The sequence below is a fragment of the Diabrotica undecimpunctata genome, chromosome 6 (assembly GCF_040954645.1).
Source record: "Diabrotica undecimpunctata isolate CICGRU chromosome 6, icDiaUnde3, whole genome shotgun sequence".
Lineage (NCBI taxonomy): Eukaryota > Metazoa > Arthropoda > Insecta > Coleoptera > Chrysomelidae > Diabrotica > Diabrotica undecimpunctata.
This window is the reverse complement of record NC_092808.1, coordinates 151,097,397-151,117,312: the sequence shown is the minus strand read 5'-3', so window position 1 is coordinate 151,117,312 and position 19,916 is coordinate 151,097,397. Positions and strand designations below refer to the sequence as shown.

At 31.9% G+C, this 19,916-nt stretch overlaps 1 protein-coding gene across 1 annotated transcript; it reads right to left on the bottom strand.

Moving 5' to 3' along the window:
- Nucleotides 1-103: 103 nt before the first annotated feature.
- LOC140444115 (uncharacterized) lies at nt 104-5,540 on the bottom strand. Its single transcript, XM_072535782.1, has 2 exons — nt 5,096-5,540; nt 104-1,306 (listed from the first exon to the last, which is right to left on the bottom strand). Exons 1-2 carry the CDS (start codon nt 5,358-5,360, stop codon nt 249-251), a joined length of 1,323 nt encoding a protein of 440 aa, XP_072391883.1. The 5' UTR covers nt 5,361-5,540; the 3' UTR covers nt 104-248.
- Between the last annotated feature and the right edge of the window lie 14,376 nt (nt 5,541-19,916).

Below are 19,916 nucleotides of genomic sequence, written 5' to 3'. Positions count from 1 at the left end.
ATTACTTTTTATAGTAAACAGCTTACTACAAATTTCACATTTATATGGTTTTTCTCCAGTGTGAACTCCCATATGATAATTTAAACTATTTAGATGAGTAAACTGCTTACTACAAATTTCACATTTATAAGGCTTTTCACCAGTATGAACTTTTATATGACTATTTAAATTACTTAGATGGGTAAACTGCTTACTACAGATTTCACATCTAAAAGGTTTTTCTCCAGTGTGAAGTCTCATATGACAATTTAAACTCTTTTGATGAGTAAACTGCTTACTACAAATTCACATTTATAAGGCTTTTCACCAGTATGACCTTTTATATGACTATTTAAATTACTTAGGTATGTAAACTGATTACTACAGATTTCACATGTATAAGGTTTTTCTCCAGTGTGAACTCTCATATGACAATTTAAACTATCTTGACGAGTAAACTGCTTACTACAAATTTCACATTTATAAGGCTTTTCACCAGTATGAACTTTTATATGACTATTTAAATTACCTAGCTGGGTAAACTGCTTACTACAGATTTCACATCTATAAGGCTTTTCTCCATTGTGAACTCTCATATGACAATTTAAACTATTTTGAAGAGTAAACTGCTTACTACAAATTTCACATTTATAAGGCTTTTCTCCCGTGTGCAGTCTCATATGATGCTTTAAACTACTTGTGTGAGTAAACTGCTGACTGCAAATTTCACATTTATAAGGTTTTTCACCAGTGTGAAGTCTCATATGATGAATCAAACCACTTATTTGACCAAGTTGTTTACTACAGATTTCACATCTATAAGGTTTTTCTCCAGTGTGAACTCTCATATGACAATTTAAACTATTTTGAAGAGTAAACTGCTTACTACAAATTTCACATTTATAAGGTTTTTTATCACTGTGAACTTTTATATGTCTATTTAAATTACTTAGCCGGGTAAACTGCTTACTACAGATTTCACATCTATAAAGTTTTTCTCCAGTGTGAAGTCTCATATGATCCTTTAAATTATTTTGATGAGTAAACTGCTTACTACAAATTTCACATTTATAAGGCTTTTCACCAGTATGAACTTTTATATGACTATTTAAATGACTTAGTTTAGTACACTGCTTACTACAGATTTCACATCTATAAAGTTTTTCTCCAGTGTGAAGTCTCATATGATCCTTTAAACTCTTTTGATGAGTAAACTGCTTACTACAAATTTCACATTTATAAGGTTTTTCACCAGTATAAGTTTTCAAAGATACTTTGGGAGCAGTGAATGGTTTGGTAACTTCCATTTTAATATCCTGTGGAGCAGCTAAAATAAAAACCAAATTGTAAGAATATGCTTTTTACTAAAAGAAAAATATATGCTAGAACAAAAATAAGAAGTAATAAATAGAAAATAAAATAAAAAGAAATAAATAAATAGAAAAACTACAACAAAATGTTCACATCTAACATATTCAACATTATATTAAACTTAAAAAAAATAATCAAAGGATAGATAGATACAAAGCCTACAATATTGTTTTCAGAAAAAAAAACATTATTAAAGTATTTATTGAGAATTATAGAATTTTAACCAGATTTTAATTAAAGCCTAGAAGTATAGCCCTAATATGAACTAACAGAGAATATCTTGGGTATTTCATAAAATACAAAAATTACAATATTAACATAAATATATGAGAATATTAACATTTAGGGTCAGTACCTTCTGCTACTGGTGATTACTAAATCAGCCGATTAAACCTTGATCAAATAAGTTTCGGTATTTTCTGGTCAATTTTGCGCCCTATTAGTTAATCATAATCAAATTGTGGCTGTTAAATTAACTCAAAGTTGTGTCATATTTTAGGTGTCGAACTGGTATGTAATTGTTTTTTTTTTTTTTGTTGGAAATGAAACTATACTTAATAAAAAAATATTAACAATTAATTTATAAAGATATGCATAATTAGTACAAGGTATATGAAGATTATCTTTCTTTTTCAAAAAAAAAAAATTGTTTGTAAATAGCAATAACTGCAATGAGAGGTTTGTATCTTTAGTTTTTCTCTTTCAAACAAAAACTTGAAGCAATTAGGACAAATTAATAGTGACAGATAAGTAATTACCATCTACCAGGGACGTGACTTACTATCTTTATTAAAGAGTTTACAGTTGGCATTCTGTTGAATATTTGTTGACATAACTTTAATGGCAGGAACCTGTGGCAAATGTTTCGAAGAACTGCGTTTTTAAAGAACCTCATAAAGGTACAGGGGAAGTTTTTGGTTACCCTTGTGACATTTGCAAAATTGTTTTATGCAAAAATTGCACTGGAATTAATTCGACAGAGATAAGGTGTCTACTTATGAATTATGCTGAATGATTATGATATATACCAAATTATGCCATATTTGTGTGGTGACTGCGTGCCAGGAATCAAAAAGGCAGTTACACTAAACAACTGTGTTAAAGCATTAGAAGATACACTAAGTGAAATTAAAATTGCAAACTGTCAAAGAGGAGTTTGAAAAACAAATTCGTGAGGTAACCGACGAAGTCAAGAGTTTGAAAATTAGTTTTACTACCTCATTTGGAGACCTTAAGAAGGATCTTACCTTCATAAAAAATACCACCTCTACATCAAATATAAAAAACGACAATAATTACAGTTCCACATTGGTGCAGGGCAGTGTTTTGTATGAAGTGTCTGAGAGACAAAAGAGATCTTGCAATCTTATGATCTTTAATATGCCTCAAGATGGTGAGGAAGATGGCATATCTAAAGCTAAGTAAATGCTGTCGGGCTTGGCTGGTTCTGATATAAAAATAGTCAGTTAGAGTAGAATTGGTAAACGAAATAAAAATGGGTATCAATCACTGCGACTAACTCTAGAGTCACCTGAAATGGTTCGGTTAATATGAGAAACATTGATTTCATTTTGAAATATGTTAATGGTGTGCCAAAGTTAATACGAAAAAACTAAACATATCTACCAGGTTCAAAGCCCTGTAAAGGGGATTTAATTAAGCATCAGATCGAAGTAATTCAGTTTAAAATCCTTTTAATAACAACACTACACTATTATTGCTAAACGCAATTGTTTGTTTTTGATGTTGAAAATATACTATATACTATATAACACTTCTTACTCACAATATGATATTTTGTGAGAGTTTGATAGATAGATCCTCAAAAACAAGTACCTTCAAAGGAGGTGGAGGAGTGCTTATAGCTGTCCAGAAAACCATAACCAGTGTTTGTTTGTCAGCAACTCAAAATATCAAACATCTGTTTGTCAAGATTGAGATTGGCCACATCGACAAATTTATCTTTGCAACTGCCTACTTTTCACCACATAGTATAATTGAGAAGTATGTCAAATTTTGCAGAAAATATAGATAATCTAACCTGATTAAAATGAAGTTGATTACATTCAATTCCTCTCATTTTTGTTCCTTTCATAATCTGTATCAAGTAAACACTTTTAAAAATGAAAACCACTCCCTATTAGGTCTTGTCATGGTCCAAGATAAAGAAGTTAAGGTATCTAGAGCTGAGAGTGCCCTACTCCCATAGGATAGCAACATGTTTTATGACGTTATTTACCTTGCAATTGATTTTTTTGTTCGCCTGAAAAAGTATTCAGCAAAAAAGTTTCCTGTCTGGTTTTCTCCAGAGCTTAAAAAAAAATAACCAAAAAAAAAAGAAAATGCATAAAAAATATCTAAAATCTCAATTACTTGCTGACTATAATGATTTTTCTTTATTACGAGCTAATTGTGAACAACTGAAAGAACAATGGTATCTAGATTATGTTGTTCTAACTGAATCCTCTCTGAAAAATGTTAAAAATTTCTGGAAATTTGTTAACAGTAAAATAAAAGGAATGATATTCCTTCTGTTATGCACTATAATATTTCTGGCTCTTCTGGCATGGAGATTGTCAATTTATTTGCTAAATATTTTTCCAAAACTTATAGTGATAAAGATTTTGATTTATAGGATGAAACCTTTTTAACAGGAGACATCAACCTATGACAATTTAGTAATTAATATTTAAATGGGAATAATCCACAATTAGAGGTTAAAGTATGTTTATTGACGTTTCAATTTCCACTTCTGAAATCGTTCTCAAAATACAAACATTAGTAAATTAAACAAATTTTGTTTTTTGTTACTTGGTAAAAAATACTTCTAATAATTTAATTTTATCTGACTCATTTATATTGACAATTCAGACATACATTATACATTTTAAAGTAGACGACTTTAAAATGATATTACCAATATTGTTGAGTTGCGTTCCTGGGATGACTTTACTTGTAAGATAGTTCATTTGATTACATGAAATCAACTTTAACTTGAGAATATCCATCAGAAAAAATCATAGCATGTAATTCATGTTTAAAAAGACAAACACATGCCATGATGACAGCAAAAATCTCCTGTTAGTGATTCCATAGTAAATTATATTGATATCAACAACATCCACTTGCCAGTATTTCATGTTTTATAATTCTTCCAGTACTTGTTTTGTGTATACCACCAAAATTATGGTGGTGGTTGACAACTATATAAAAACAATGTGTAGCATTAATTTGTAAAGTTATTAAAACTTGTGCTGTGATATCAAACTCATCATATCTTTTTGTCAATATAAAATGTAGATTTTGCCAAAAATAAAAGTTTAAACACTCACAAGCAATAGTTTATTTTATAAATGTAAGGTCAGAATGCCTTGATTACCTTTATTGCTATGGCCGTTAATCATACTACTTTTGACTGGTTAAAGTTAATTGACTATTAACTCTTGATCAAGTCTAATTAGGGATGAAAGTACCAACTAGCACTGATTAAAGTTAACCCCTAACAAAATTGCATTAATCGGGGGTTTAGTCAGGACAGAAAGTAGCGGCCCTTACTGTAATATAAGTATATGAGAGAAAGAAGACCCGTAATTAAAGATGTTTCTTCCTTAGGCCCAAGAATATTTTTCTTTAAGAAAAAAAAGGGCATTTGAATATAAGAGGATACAATATTAAGTACTTCAGTGAAATATCATATTCATGACATAAGATGATTAAAAATTAAGAAGAGAAATGTGTTTCCTACCAATGCTGTAATCCGTTGGTTCTTTTTTTATTTCAACTTTAATTTCAGTAGATACGTCTTCTAACACATGGTTTTCTATTTTAATATCATCTGAACAATACTCATCTAATAAAGATTCCTGTCCATAACTGCGTTCAAAGTGGTGTTCATCTATTTCAGATTTAACTTCTTTATTGTTATATTTCTTTAGAGAATCTCCTTCATATTTAATATATGTTAATATTTCTTGGTTTCTAGAATCTTTAATATTTTTATTACATTCCATATTAATGAATAATAACGTAGTAATGGAATATTATTTCACGGAGAAAAACACTTCAATATCAGATAACAACCTAACCATAGAAAAACCGAACACAGGTGTGTTCGGTGTTCGGTTGTTCTCTGACCTAACCCTCTTATCTATGCAGATAAGTTTGCTTATTATAACCCATGGTACAATGTGTATTCATTGTACCATGATTATAACCAGTGATGTTCCGTCGTGGAGCTTATCCATTATCGGGAGATGTCTTCGGCAAAATTCGGTAGATTTCGGTAGATCATATCATGATCATATGCAATGACGTTAATGACGTAAATTATCTATATTATACATGATAACAAGATGTAAAATTTTTTTAGCGCAAAATCGGTCGTGTTCGCGCATGCCGTTATTGGAGAGTAGAATTTGAATTCTTGTTAAAGTTAAATGGGATTTTTATGCATTCTGTGATGAAATTATTCAATTAGCATAATAATAATATTAAATAAAGATTTAATAATTACAATAATCGTACACAAAAGGATATCTCCAAACTATTTATTAAATATTATTTATTGACACATACAAAAAACTGACATTACGAACGTGCAACTCTCCAATTACGTCACGACTTATGATTACGTTAAGCCATGATACTATGATTAAGAAGATAAGATATTGCGCATAAGTCGTGACGTAATTGGAGACTTGCACGTTCGTACTGTCAGTTTTTTGTATGTGTCAATAAATAATCTTTATTAAATAGTTTGGAGATATCTTTTTGTGTACGATTATTGTAATTATTAAACCTTTATTTAATATTATTATTTTGCTAATTAAATAATTTCATCACAGAATGCATAAAAATCCCATTTAACTTTAACAAGAATTCAAATCTGATCTCCAATGACGGCATGCGCGAACACGACCGATTTTGTGCTACGGGAAGATCCTATCTTGTTAGTCATAGTATCATGCGTTAAGCTGTAATAATGGGTTCGAGGTGGTTCGAGCGGTCTTGACTACGTCACACTCCTGGGCCAGCTGTCAAATATCATGCGCAATATCATACCTTGTGTATTCATTGTATCATGGTATGATACATAATGTTCCAAAATTGGTTCGCTTTCGCGCATGACGTAGTCAAGAACGCTTATTCCCGCAACATTTGAATGTAGTTGTATAGGAAAGACTTTTAATTTTAAGTTTTTTTTATATAATTTGGCTTATTTAAGTACAGTAATTATAAAGAGATGATAAAATTATGTTATTATATTATTTAATCATAAATAAAAATTTGAAATTAATTTAAGTTTATTGATTTTTGGTACAGTTATTTTGTTAACATAGATATCTTTTATAAAACAAGTTTTAATTATCTTTTATTACACGTAGGTACTGGTTAATTAACTTATACTCCAGAGTTCGATATTTCAGATATTTAAAATGATACAAAAAAGTGGTAATGAAGGTACACAAAATTTGTACGTATATACCTACTAACCTAAACACAAAATCGAAATAAATAATGATAAAGTAAACTTTATTTATATCGAATGAACTAGCTGGCCATCGAATATGAGTGTAGTGAGGTCATACAATATGTACCATGATACCAACCTATGTCTATGTCATATATAGGGATGGTGACCTGATTTCGTATCAGTTACTTTGGAACAGGTATTTTATTTGTACTCGTGGAACCGATCCCTAACACCATAACACCAATATAAACGAGTATAGTTCATCCCAAACCCTTCTTTCAGTGCGTCATAGTTGATCGATTTTTCTCTAACACATTAAGTTAGAAGTGACAGAAAAAAACGTGAGTCTGTGATTATGATACATAGAGCTTAGAAAATTATTTATCGTAAAGCTAATTCTACTTACGAATGTATAATTGGTTGGAGTTTAGAATACGCTAAATAGATATCCAATCAATGATGAGCATAAATATAATTTGACGCAGATTGTCTCGATCGTGACAGTACTTTCACAATGTCAACTGATAAAATGATAATTGCCATTCCAGGTTAGTATTATCAGACATTTTACAGTGAAAATTTAATTTTGTATTTATTGTCATAAAAAATATTTTAAATATGCCGAGATATATCGAGAAAGAACAAAGACTAATATTAAAATTATTAAATAATTTTCAATTAGAAACAGAGAGATTACGATCCTGCAACTGTCAAATTTAACTAAAATGTCATGCAATAATTCTCGACATTCTTAAAATCCTATATGACGTCAAATTAGTGACGCACTGAAAGAAGGGTTTGGGACAGACTGTACGCGTATAATACATGTACTCCTACTGGAACTGGCCTTAAGACCGCTTTACAGCTCGCAAGAAAACTTGATGCAATTTCTGGTATGACTAATTTTCATGAAAGCCTATTGCAAGATCTTTCTGTGCGATTTTACAGCTTACAATGCAATTAATGTTGAAATTTTTACCCTTAACCTAACTTATAAACTTTTGTTTGTTTTTAATGACTTATTGCTGTTTATTTAACACTATTTAGTAAATTTCGAAATGCCAAGACTATTAAAAATAGCCAAATATAAAAGGAAAAAGGCAGAGCAGCAACCTTAAGTATTATTATTGCTGCAGCCAGCCTTTTAGTTAGTAATTTAGAACGCCGAGAACGGCGATGGTGAATAAGACCACTGATATTGTGAAAAAATCAAACTTCCTTCGAATTCCCCTAGACTTGCATGAAAATGTGCAGAGAAAATAGCACCAAACCGATTATGGCGCAGTTGCAAGAAATTGCAGGAAGTAATCAGCTGAGGACATACTGCGCATGTTTTTATGCAACTTTCTTGCGTCTTGCAGGTATAATTGCAAGCTGTAAAACGGACTTTAAAGGTATCAGCAAAGAATATAGACGTCTATATTCTTTGGTATCAGTATCGACACTTATATTCGATATTTATAAACCGACTCGGCTGTTTATAGATACGTACTCGGATACTCGGTAGATATTTATAAGAGGACACACGTTAGGTGAAATATGTAAAAAATTGGTTTGTTACGAAACGTGGTTAATTATTAATCATTTTTGTAGGTGTATGCGTCCGGATGAAGTTTAAAATTATCTCAGCTGAACGTAATATGATATACGACATTTCCCAAACAAATATTCTAAATTGTATTAAGTTCGTTTTATGCATTATGAGAAAATACGGGGTTACTTAAATAAGGCAAATTTTAACAAAAAGAGTATACATACATCCAAATGAAAATTTTTCTCACGAACAGTTAGATGTAGGAAAATTCTGAGTATGGCAGAAGAACGACAGGCCAATTTTATGTAGGAAATGTCCATTCGCTTGACACTCGAACCAAAATTGACGCCAACATAGCCGATTAACGAAATTTGATAAAAATCCAATGGTCTACAGTTTTTTCGATTTTTCGTCAAAACGGTGCAAAATTTCTGGCCACGTGTTTAGATTTTTTTAATCAGCAAGTCACCCTTAATCGAAATAATTCAAATTTCAAACAAAATATACACTTTTAATTTTCTCGAAATTTTCAGCGAATACATACATCCCAGTGGAAATTTTTCTCACGAACAGTTACATTTAGGAAAATTGTGAGTATGGCAGAAGAACGAGCGGCCAATTTAATGTAGGAAATGTCCATTCGCTTGACTCTCGGACCAAAATTGACGCCAATATAGCCGATTAACGAAATTTGATAAAAATCCAATGGTCTACAATTTTTTCGATTTTCCGGCAAAACGGTGCATAATTTCTGGCCACGTGTTTAAATGTTTTTAATCAGTAAGTTACCCTTAACTTAATCGAAATAATTCAAATTTTAAACAAAACATACACTCTTAATTTTCTCGAAATTTTCAGCGAATACAAACATTCCAATGGAAATTTTTCTCACGAACAGTTAGATGTAGGAAAATTCTGGGTATGGCAGAAGAACGAGCGGCCAATTTTATGTGGGAAATGTCTATTCGCTTGACACTCGGATCAAAATTGACGCCAATATAGCCGATTAACCAAATTTGAAAAAAATCCAAGGGTACCCCCTTGGAAAAATTTTTCCATATTTTCCAAAAAATAAAAATTTTGTTTAATGTTTTGGTACATCCACTTGGTCCAGTTTATTTCAAACAAGTGTTTTTTTCTGATCCCTTAATCCCAGTTTGCCGGAAAAGAGGAAAAATCGAATTAAAAAATCTACAGTTTTTTCGATTTTCTGGCAAAACGGTGCAGAATATTTAGCCACGTGTTTGAATTTTTTTAGTCAACAAGTCACCCTTAATCGAAATAATTCAAATTTTAAACAAGATATACACTTTTAGTTTTCACGAAATTTTCAGCAAATACAGACATCCAAGGGGAATTTTTTCTCACGAACTGATAGATATAGGTAAATTCCGAGCATGGCAGAAGTACGAGCGGCCAATTTTATGTAGAAAATCTCTATTCGCTTGACACTCGGACCAAAATTGACGCCAATATAGCCGATTAACCAAATTTGATAAAAATCCAAGGATACCCCCTTGGAAATTTTTTTCCGAATTTTCCAAAAAAAAATTTGTTTAATGTTTTGGTACATCCACTTGGTCCAGCTTATTCCAAACATGTGTTTTTTTCTGATCCCTTAATCCCAGTTTGCCGGAAAAGAGGAAAAATCGAATTAAAAAATCTACAGTTTTTTCGATTTTCTGGCAAAACGGTGCAGAATATTTAGCCACGTGTTTGGATTTTTTTAGTCAACAAGTCACCCTTAATCGAAATAATTCAAATTTTAAACAAGATATACACTTTTAGTTTTCACGAAATTTTCAGCAAATACAGACATCCAAGGGGAATTTTTTCTCACGAACTGATAGATATAGGTAAATTCCGAGCATGGCAGAAGTACGAGCGGCCAATTTTATGTAGAAAATCTCTATTCGCTTGACACTCGGACCAAAATTGACGCCAATATAGCCGATTAACCAAATTTGATAAAAATCCAAGGATACCCCCTTGGAAATTTTTTTCCGAATTTTCCAAAAAAAAAATTTGTTTAATGTTTTGGTACATCCACTTGGTCCAGCTTATTCCAAACATGTGTTTTTTTCTGATCCCTTAATCCCAGTTTGCCGGAAAAGAGGAAAAATCGAATTAAAAAATCTACAGTTTTTTCGATTTTCCGGCAAAACGGTGCAGAATTTTTAGCCGCATGTTAAGATTTTTTTAATTAGCAAGTCACCCTTATTCGAAATAATTCAAATTTCAACCAAAATATACACTTTTTATTTTCTCGAAATTTTCAGCGAATACATACATCCCAGTGGAAATTTTTCTCACGAACAGTTAGATGTAGAAAAATTCTGAGCATGGCAGAAGAACGAGCGGCCAATTTTATTTAGGAAATGTCCATTCGCTTGACACTCGGACCAAAATTGACGCCAATATAGCCGATTAACGAAATTTGATAAAAATCCAATGGTCTACAGTTTTTTCGATCTTCTGGCAAAACGGTGCATAATTTTTAGCCACGTGTTTGGATTTTTTTAATCAGTAAGTTACCCTTAATCGAAATAATTCAAATTTCAAACAAAACATACACTTTTAATTTTTTCGAAATTTTCAGCGAATACATACATTCCAGTGGAAATTTTTCTCACGAACAGTTAGATGTAGGAAAATTCTGAGTATGGCAGAAGAACGAGCGGCCAATTTTATTTAGGAAATGTCCATTCGCTTGACTCTCGGACCAAAATTGACGCCAATATAGCCGATTAACGAAATTTGATAAAAATCCAATGGTCTACAGTTTTTTTCGATTTTCTGGCAAAACGGTGCAGAATTTTTAGCCGCATTTTTAGATTTTTTTAATCAGCAAGGCACCCTTAATCGAATTAATTCAAATTTCAAACAAAACATACACTTTTAATTTTCTCGAAATTTTCAGCGAATACATACATCCCAGTGGAAATTTTTCTCGAACAGTTACATGTAGGAAAATTCTGAGTATGGCAGAAGAACGAGCGGCCAATTTTATGTAGGAAATGTCTATTCGCTTGACACTCGGACCAAAATTGACGCCATTATAGCTGATTAACGAAATTTGATAAAAATCCAATGGTCTACAATTTTTTCGATTTTCCGTCAAAACGGTGCATAATTTCTGGCCACGTGTTTAACTGTTTTTATCAGTAAGTTACCCTTAATCGAAATAATTTAAATTTCAAACAAAACATACACTTTTAATTTTCTCGAAATTTTCAGCGAATACATACATCCCAGTGGAAATTTTTCTCACCAACAGTTAGATGTAGGAAAATTCTGAGTATGGTAGAAGAACGAGCGGCCAATTTTATGTAGGAAATGTCTATTCGCTTGACACTCGGACCAAAATTGACGCCAATATAGCCGATTAACCAAATTTGATAAAAATCCAAGGGTACCCCCTTGGAAAATTTTTTCCATATTTTCCAAAAAAAAAAAATTTGTTTAATGTTTTGGTACATCCACTGGGTCCAGTTTATTCCAAACAAGTGTTTTTTTCTCATCCCTTAACCCCAGTTTGCCGGAAAAGAGGAAAATCGAATTAAAAAATCTACAGTTTTTTTGATTTTCTGGCAAAACGGTGCAGAATGTTTAGCCACATGTTTAGATTTTTTTAATCAGCAAGTCACCCTTAATCGAAATTATTCAAATTTCAAACAAAACATACACTTTTAATTTTCTCGAAATTTTCAGCGAATACATACATCCCAGTGGAAATTTTTCTCACGAACAGTTATATGTAGCAAAATTCTGAGTATGGCAGAAGAACGAGCGGCCAATTTTATGTAGAAAATGTCTATTCGCTTGACACTCGGACCAAAATTGACGCCAATATAGCCGATTAACGAAATTTGATAAAAATCCAATGGTCTACAATTTTTTCGATTTTCCGGCAAAACGGTGCATAATTTCTGGCCACGCGTTTAAACGTTTTAAATCAGTAAGTTACCCTTAATCGAAATAATTCAAATTTCAAACAAAACATACACTTTTAATTTTCTCGAAATTTTCAGCGAATACATACATCCCAGTGGAAATTTTTCTCACCAACAGTTAGATGTAGGAAAATTCTGAGTATGGTAGAAGAACGAGCGGCCAATTTTATGTAGGAAATGTCTATTCGCTTGACACTCGGACCAAAATTGACGCCAATATAGCCGATTAACGAAATTTGATAAAAATCCAATGGTCTACAATTTTTTCGATTTTCCTGCAAAACGGTGCATAATTTCTGGCCACGCGTTTAAACGTTTTTAATCAGTAAGTTACCCTTAATCGAAATAATTCAAATTTCAAACAAAACATACAATTTTAATTTTCTCGAAATTTTCAGCGAATACATACATCCCAGTGGAAATTTTTCTCACGAACAGTTAGATGTAGCAAAATTCTGAGTATGGCAGAAGAACGAGCGGCCAATTTTATGTAGAAAATGTCTATTCGCTTGACACTCGGACCAAAATTGACGCCAATATAGCCGATTAACGAAATTTGATAAAAATCCAATGGTCTACAATTTTTTCGATTTTCCGGCAAAACGGTGCATAATTTCTGGCCACTCGTTTAAACGTTTTTAATCAGTAAGTTACCCTTAATCGAAATAATTCAAATTTCAAACAAAACATACACTTTTAATTTTCTCGAAATTTTCAGCGAATACATACATCCCAGTGGAAATTTTTCTCACGAACAGTTAGATGTAGCAAAATTCTGAGTATGGCAGAAGAACGAGCGGCCAATTTTATGTAGAAAATGTCTATTCGCTTGACACTCGGACCAAAATTGACGCCAATATAGCCGATTAACGAAATTTGATAAAAATCCAATGGTCTACAATTTTTTCGATTTTCCGGCAAAACGGTGCATAATTTCTGGCCACGCGTTTAAACGTTTTTAATCAGCAAGTCACCCTTAATCGAAATAATTGAAATTTCAACCAAAATATACACTTTTAATTTTCACGAAATTTTCAGCGAATATATACATCCCAGAGGAAATTTTTCTCACGAACAGTTAGATGTAGGAAAATTCTGAGTATGGCAGAAGAACAAGCGGCCAATTGTATGTAGGAAATGTCTATTCGCTTGACACTCGGACCAACATTGACGCCAACATAGCCGATTAACGAAATTTGATAAAAATCCAATGGTCTACACTTTTCCGATTTTTCGGCAAAACGGTGCATAATTTCTGGCCACGTGTTTAGATTTTTTTAAACAAGATATACACTTTTAATTTTCACGAAATTTTCAGCAAATAGAGACATTCAAGGGGAAATTTTTCTCACGAACTGTTAGACGAAGGAAAATTCCGAGTAAACTTTTCTATTTTGAGACCTAACCTCCACTCCACTTCAGATCACAATTATTTTCTGTTCTGTGCCTCCAGTTCACTCAAATACAATAACAAAAAGCCGTGAGAAATGCACTGGCAATATTGCAATATTTTGCCAACCGATATTTCACTAAAAGTCACTAGATTTATTAGAATCTATAGGGAGAGTGGCATGGGGAGTTTGCTGAATGGTTGGACATTTAAAAGTTACTAGAATGTCATAATTTCATTCTTATCGTAAAAGAACTTACTCTAGCAGTTTTTATATATGGTGGTAAATTCATAAAAAAGGAGTCTCCTTCCTTGAAGAGGCAATAACCTAAACAAGGTTAAGACATTGGATCGATCGCAAATTCATCCTCCGCAGGACTACATCCAACGACGCGTACCAGTGAATACAACCCAGCGACGCAATGTCGACGCCAAACAAAACAAATTACGTCCTGAAGAAATGTCACACGTCACACCTAAAACAGGACAGCAAAACCACAGAATAAATAACAATCAGAATGTCCACTCTCAGATGCCGCTTTTGAAGTGTGTCAGCAAGGGATACCCATATTTCTAAACGGAAACATAGGCTCGAATTGAGAAATTTGTGACAAGCTACGACAGAACTGTAATTTAAATTTTTAGAGATTAATAATTTAATAAATTTGAAATAATTTAATCTATTGTTCAACTAAAAGTACGAACAAAATAGTGCATATTATGTCTATGGTTGCCGCAAATAAATTAACCCGGGTTAATTTTTATATACACATAAGATAAAATTTCACTGAACAGCACTGGTTCCGTTTAAAACATGGCTGATTCCGTCTGCGCGTATACTTATCATGACAAAGTGGACATTATGATTGTTTATTATTCTGTGGCAAAACCATCCAAAAAGAAAATAGAACGTTGTTATAACGTATGTTATAGAGAAGAAGAAGTTAAATAAGATTTTAGTTTCTTATTTGTTCCACTAGGCACTAGGGAGCAGTCATGTCAGCGCCATTACGACTTCCAAAATATGATTGAGGTAGGCAACAAATGCAACTTAAAATATTTTCTTATGTAGATGACGCGTGGTCGCACAATAACATTAAATTTTTGCATTTTATAAAATTAGAGGTCAAATTCTACTCATGCACCATATATTTTTTTAAGAAAATAAAATATTATTTTATAATAACTGAATCTTTTTATAAAAAATATTGTAATTCAAATTTTTAGGTACACCAAAGAATTATTTTTACAATTTGAAGATTCGAAATTATAAAGTATAATTTTTTCTTAGAACCATGTCGACCTCTCAAATGGTTGGAAACGCCGTCTTACAAATCTCTCAGATAAGGCACAACACAAACAAATCAGTGATTAACTCAACAGAAACTGCCAGATCGCATTTTGAGTAAAAATTCACCTTTTAAATTGAAAAAATTTGCCGGCTTTGAAGACTACACCTGCAAGCTATTTATTCCGAATCTCAATCCAAACTTAACTGTTTTTCTTTGTCTCGGTTCAGTCGACTTTCTACAACCCCCCGACCAGTTTTTGCTGCTGGCCAATCGGAATTTTTTCTAATGACGCTTTTTAAGCGATTATGGACTTTAAGAATGCTGGGCTTTCAAGATTGTAGAAATTAAAACATGAATATGACAATTATTTAACTACGCAGTCAAAATTTCTAATAGATGTGTCGCAAAAACACTTGTATAAACAAACTTCGAGGAATTTTTATACATAACAGCTTGGGGCGTATCAAATAAATCTTATACACTAAATATTCGATAGTTATAAGGAAATTATTTATGCTACAACTTACCTTGTTTGGTCTGCCAAAATTTCTGTCAGAATTTAGTTATTACCCAAAAGAAAGGACGATTGTCAGAGAAATTAAACAATACAAAGTTATAACCAGCTGTATTTATTACTAAACATAAATTTAAGTGGACGTATTAATTTATATCTTACAAACAGAAATGTCCATTACAAGTTGATGCCTTCTGACATATTTATATAATGTTACAATATTAATTCATCTCCATAACCTAGTGAAAATATTTATGTTTAAGATGATCTCAATAAAAAAGGCTAGGTCTTTAGAAAAATGAAAAATTTAAATCTACCCTGATCATTATCATATCACGATATGTAGTTAGAGAACATTTTCGGTTCTTACCATCCACATACAAAGTTAGTGTTTTATGTAAAAAAAAAGTTATTCAAATAAAAAAACAAAATTTAAGGGGTGTACTCTTTAAAAAAACACTAACACTACACTAGGTACATGTAGAAGAAAAATAAATAAAATTAATGACATATATTTCCTTTTTCATTGGTCTAATTCATAAAAAAATCAGCATCGTATTTGAAACTGCCGTGGCAGGTCATACAAAGAACGTAAAAGCTTACAGTGAACATGTGCTTTAACCACCATTAAAGATGAACTAATCTGCGCTAACTTAACCTTTATCTTACTGGTTAGCTGCATACTTTACTGTACTTCATACCGTTTTACTGCATGTTATTATCAACAAGTATTATTAGACATTGCTGACAAAATGATTTTCAGTCGAACCATTTCAGAGGCCCAATAACCGGCTTTTTCGCTGTCTAGGCCTTCTCATCGATCATACGCCAAGAGGAATGTCGAGAGTCTTATTTATTTTAAGCGTAGTAAATCATCTGCCAATCGCTGGTCTATCGAAATTCAGGCAATTCTTTTTAAAATTTCTATATGCGGAAAGAAAAAAACGAATTAAAGAGAGAGGCAATAAACAACCATCTTGGTAGAGGATAATGGCAAATGTAAACAGACACCTATAGTATGTTTTCTCGTTTGAAATTCAAATGTGTCCCTGTCGAAGATATGGAATACGTGAATTAAAACCCTATAGCGTAGAGACAAAAAAAATGCTACAGACTGAATGCGTTTTGATTGTTAGCGCCTCATTTATAAGGTCTTTTGCCAGTATAAACTTCCATAAAACAGAAATTATTTATTCCAGTATTGTTCTGAAGCTATTTTCTTGTGGCATTTTAAATTAATTACTATTTAAATGGGAATAAGCCACAATTAAAGGTTAAAATACGTTTATTGACGTTTCAATTTCCACTTCGGAAATTTCCGAAGTGGAAATTGAAACGTCAATAAACGTATTTTAACCTTTAATTGTGGCTTATTCCCATTTAAATAGTAATTTATTTATTCCAGATTAATACAAATTTCACATTTATTTTTTAGGTTTTTACCAGTATGGACTGCCATATATTTATAAATAAAATTAATGAGATAATGCCAGTAGTTGGCTGTAAACCATAGTTAAAACTAATACAGAAGTAAAAACTTAAAATTTGTATATTGGTACAAATATAAAGATTTTTATTAAAACTTGTTAAAAGTATCGTCCAAAAAATCTGAATTGGATCATCCTTGGTGCATTCTGTTAGTACTTGTATCTAACACAGAAATTGAAGTGTAGACATCAATATGTGGTTTACATATTTTAAATTTAAAATATATCACTACTCACATTCTAATACCAGTATGAGAATTTTTAGACAAAATGAGTTAATCCTGCGTCTATTGCTCATGTTCTACCGAATGATTCTAATCCCACGTACCAACAAAACACATTATTTAGCACATTATGCATAAATTTGTAATAGCACGGATCAGATTATTTCGCAAATATGTTCTAATACCATGTAATTCGATTAATACTAATACCACGTTAAAGTGTGTTGCTAAATTTGAATTCTAATAGCTCGTATCAGGCACGCTACTTATGACTTCTGAACAACAGTACATGTATATTCTAACCTAAACCATATAAGTTACCGCCTTTGTGTTTATTATAGTGTTTATTGGTGCAATTTTGTTGTAAACATGAATTCTACAACAAAGAAAATCATGGAATCGTGATATAAAGCTCGATCCTTCGAGCTCGAGACTATATATTCAATACAATTACCAGCATCTTCATGTATACTACATGAAATCGACTTAAATCAAATTATGGAGAACAGTAAGACTTAAGAAACTGTACCTAAAGCCGATGAATCTGAAATAAAGCTCAGTCAGCCTACTTCTAGGGAAACCGGTCTATCTGAGAACAAGATGAGAAAACGCCACCAGAAAGCTAAGTCAGATAAATGGGAAGTAAATGTAGCCAAAAATGCTCGGATGAGCGGAAAACAATTTGTCGGGTACCGAAGAGAGAAGCAAGGTAAAGTTACACATATACCTAATCGCAGCGAACGTATCGTGGGATCTCGTTTTGTCTCTAAAAATTGTAAGGAATTACGAAATCGATACTGTAAAAAATTTACATAGCAGGATAGGCGAGCAATAACAAACTTTTGTTGCTTCATTAGTTGATAAAATTCCTACAAAAAAGAAGTATATTAAGCCTTAAAGTTTGTCACGACGCTGTTATTCCTACGTCTATTCTTTAAAACTTTAAGGTGAGAAAAAAGTAGTACGCAAGAAGACGTTTTTAAATACCCTAGTTCTTAATGAATGGATGGTCCACAGCTGGGTAAAACTACGTAGTCAGTTAGATAAAAGCGTTATCGTGAGCAACTGTGAGAAATACAACAATGATGATGAGTAAAAAAAATAAAACTCAATTTATTGTAAATTTATTTGTTACTATATGGTTTTAATCATCTGAATAAAAATATTTGTTATTTTACCATTTTTAGTTTATTATAGTAACGTAATATTCAGTACTAAATCGATGAATGTTGAAACATTTTTTTATAGTTAATATATTAAATTATCTCTAATCCTTGTACCCCGTTGCTGAGACGCCGATGGCCATATTTGCAAATAATACATGCGCGGTTAGTCGGTTGACCATCAGGAAATTTTATTGAAAATTACCGAAATATTACGGAACAATCTACCTACTTATTTAAAAACGACGGTTTAGGTAATCCTCGGTTAATTCCTTCCGGCTCTAAGGCCGGGTTCTTTTATGATAAATTTGTTAAATATCGTCGGGGCACGTAGAAATGTTTTTCTATAATAACCTAATGCAAAGGATTTTATATTTCCTCACGTTCCTAGCTAGAAGGGCACCGTTAGTTTCGATGTTCGTTAGAATCTTTTTGTCTTCTTAGAAATAGATACAGGCTGATTGTCATTTTCCCCACCTTTTTCTTGGGTAGTTTGGTAAATTTTTGCAGAAAGGAGACCACTTCCCGGTGGGCATTCGTTGAGAAAAGACCTACTTCTCGTAACGCGCTTTGCTCATTATCGTCTCTGTGCATTTTCTATTCAAGTGTATATACACTTGTATATTTGAGTTTTTTTTATCTAATATCATATTAGATTAAATATTGGTATAGAGTACCTTTAATTTTAATTAACTTCAGTGCTTGATACAAGTAAAGTATTATAGTAAATTAAATTAACTTCAGTGAAATAGTGCAGCAGTGATGGGGAATTACTGTAAGTTACCATAATCTTAGTATCTCCACTTATCTGGGCGAATAATATGGTATTCTATCATATTTTTTTTCAATCATCTGGGCGAATCTAAGTTCATCCATGTCTTCACCTGTAGTTGACTACTACTGATGACTAACTACTGATTTTTACATTCAACATTTTCTTACGAACTTTCCATCAGCTACTAAGAAATTTCAATAAACATAATTAAGAACATTTAGTTCTCAATCATTAAATAACAGTGCGAGATAGATAATCAACTTAACCAAGTGCGGTTTGGTTAAATTTTTATTTCGGTAACCTTTTTGTATTCTTGTAAATTTAGATTTGATTAATTTTTGTTATTTGCTATAATTGTTATACATTTTTAACCCAGTGTCTCGAGATATACCCATTAAACAGCAAAGAGAGACATTTAATCAACCTTGGTTGAATTTTTTCTTACTCACTATCAGGCTCTCTTCGCTGATAATTGAACCTGGGCATTATTATATTGTTGTATTTGTAAAGGTACTTATTATTCATACTACTGCTTATTTTTATGTGTACACCACCATTTCATAATTGATGGTGTATTTTTATTACTTGTATGTACATTCACCTACCAACATCATTGTGTTGTTGAATATATTGTTTTTGTTTTATGTATGTATTTTATTTGTCGACTCCTAAAAAGTTTCCTGATATAACCGTAACTCTGAATATTTGCTTTTTACCTTTAAGTATTACTATACCTTTGACCAGTAGAAAGATCAGGCCGA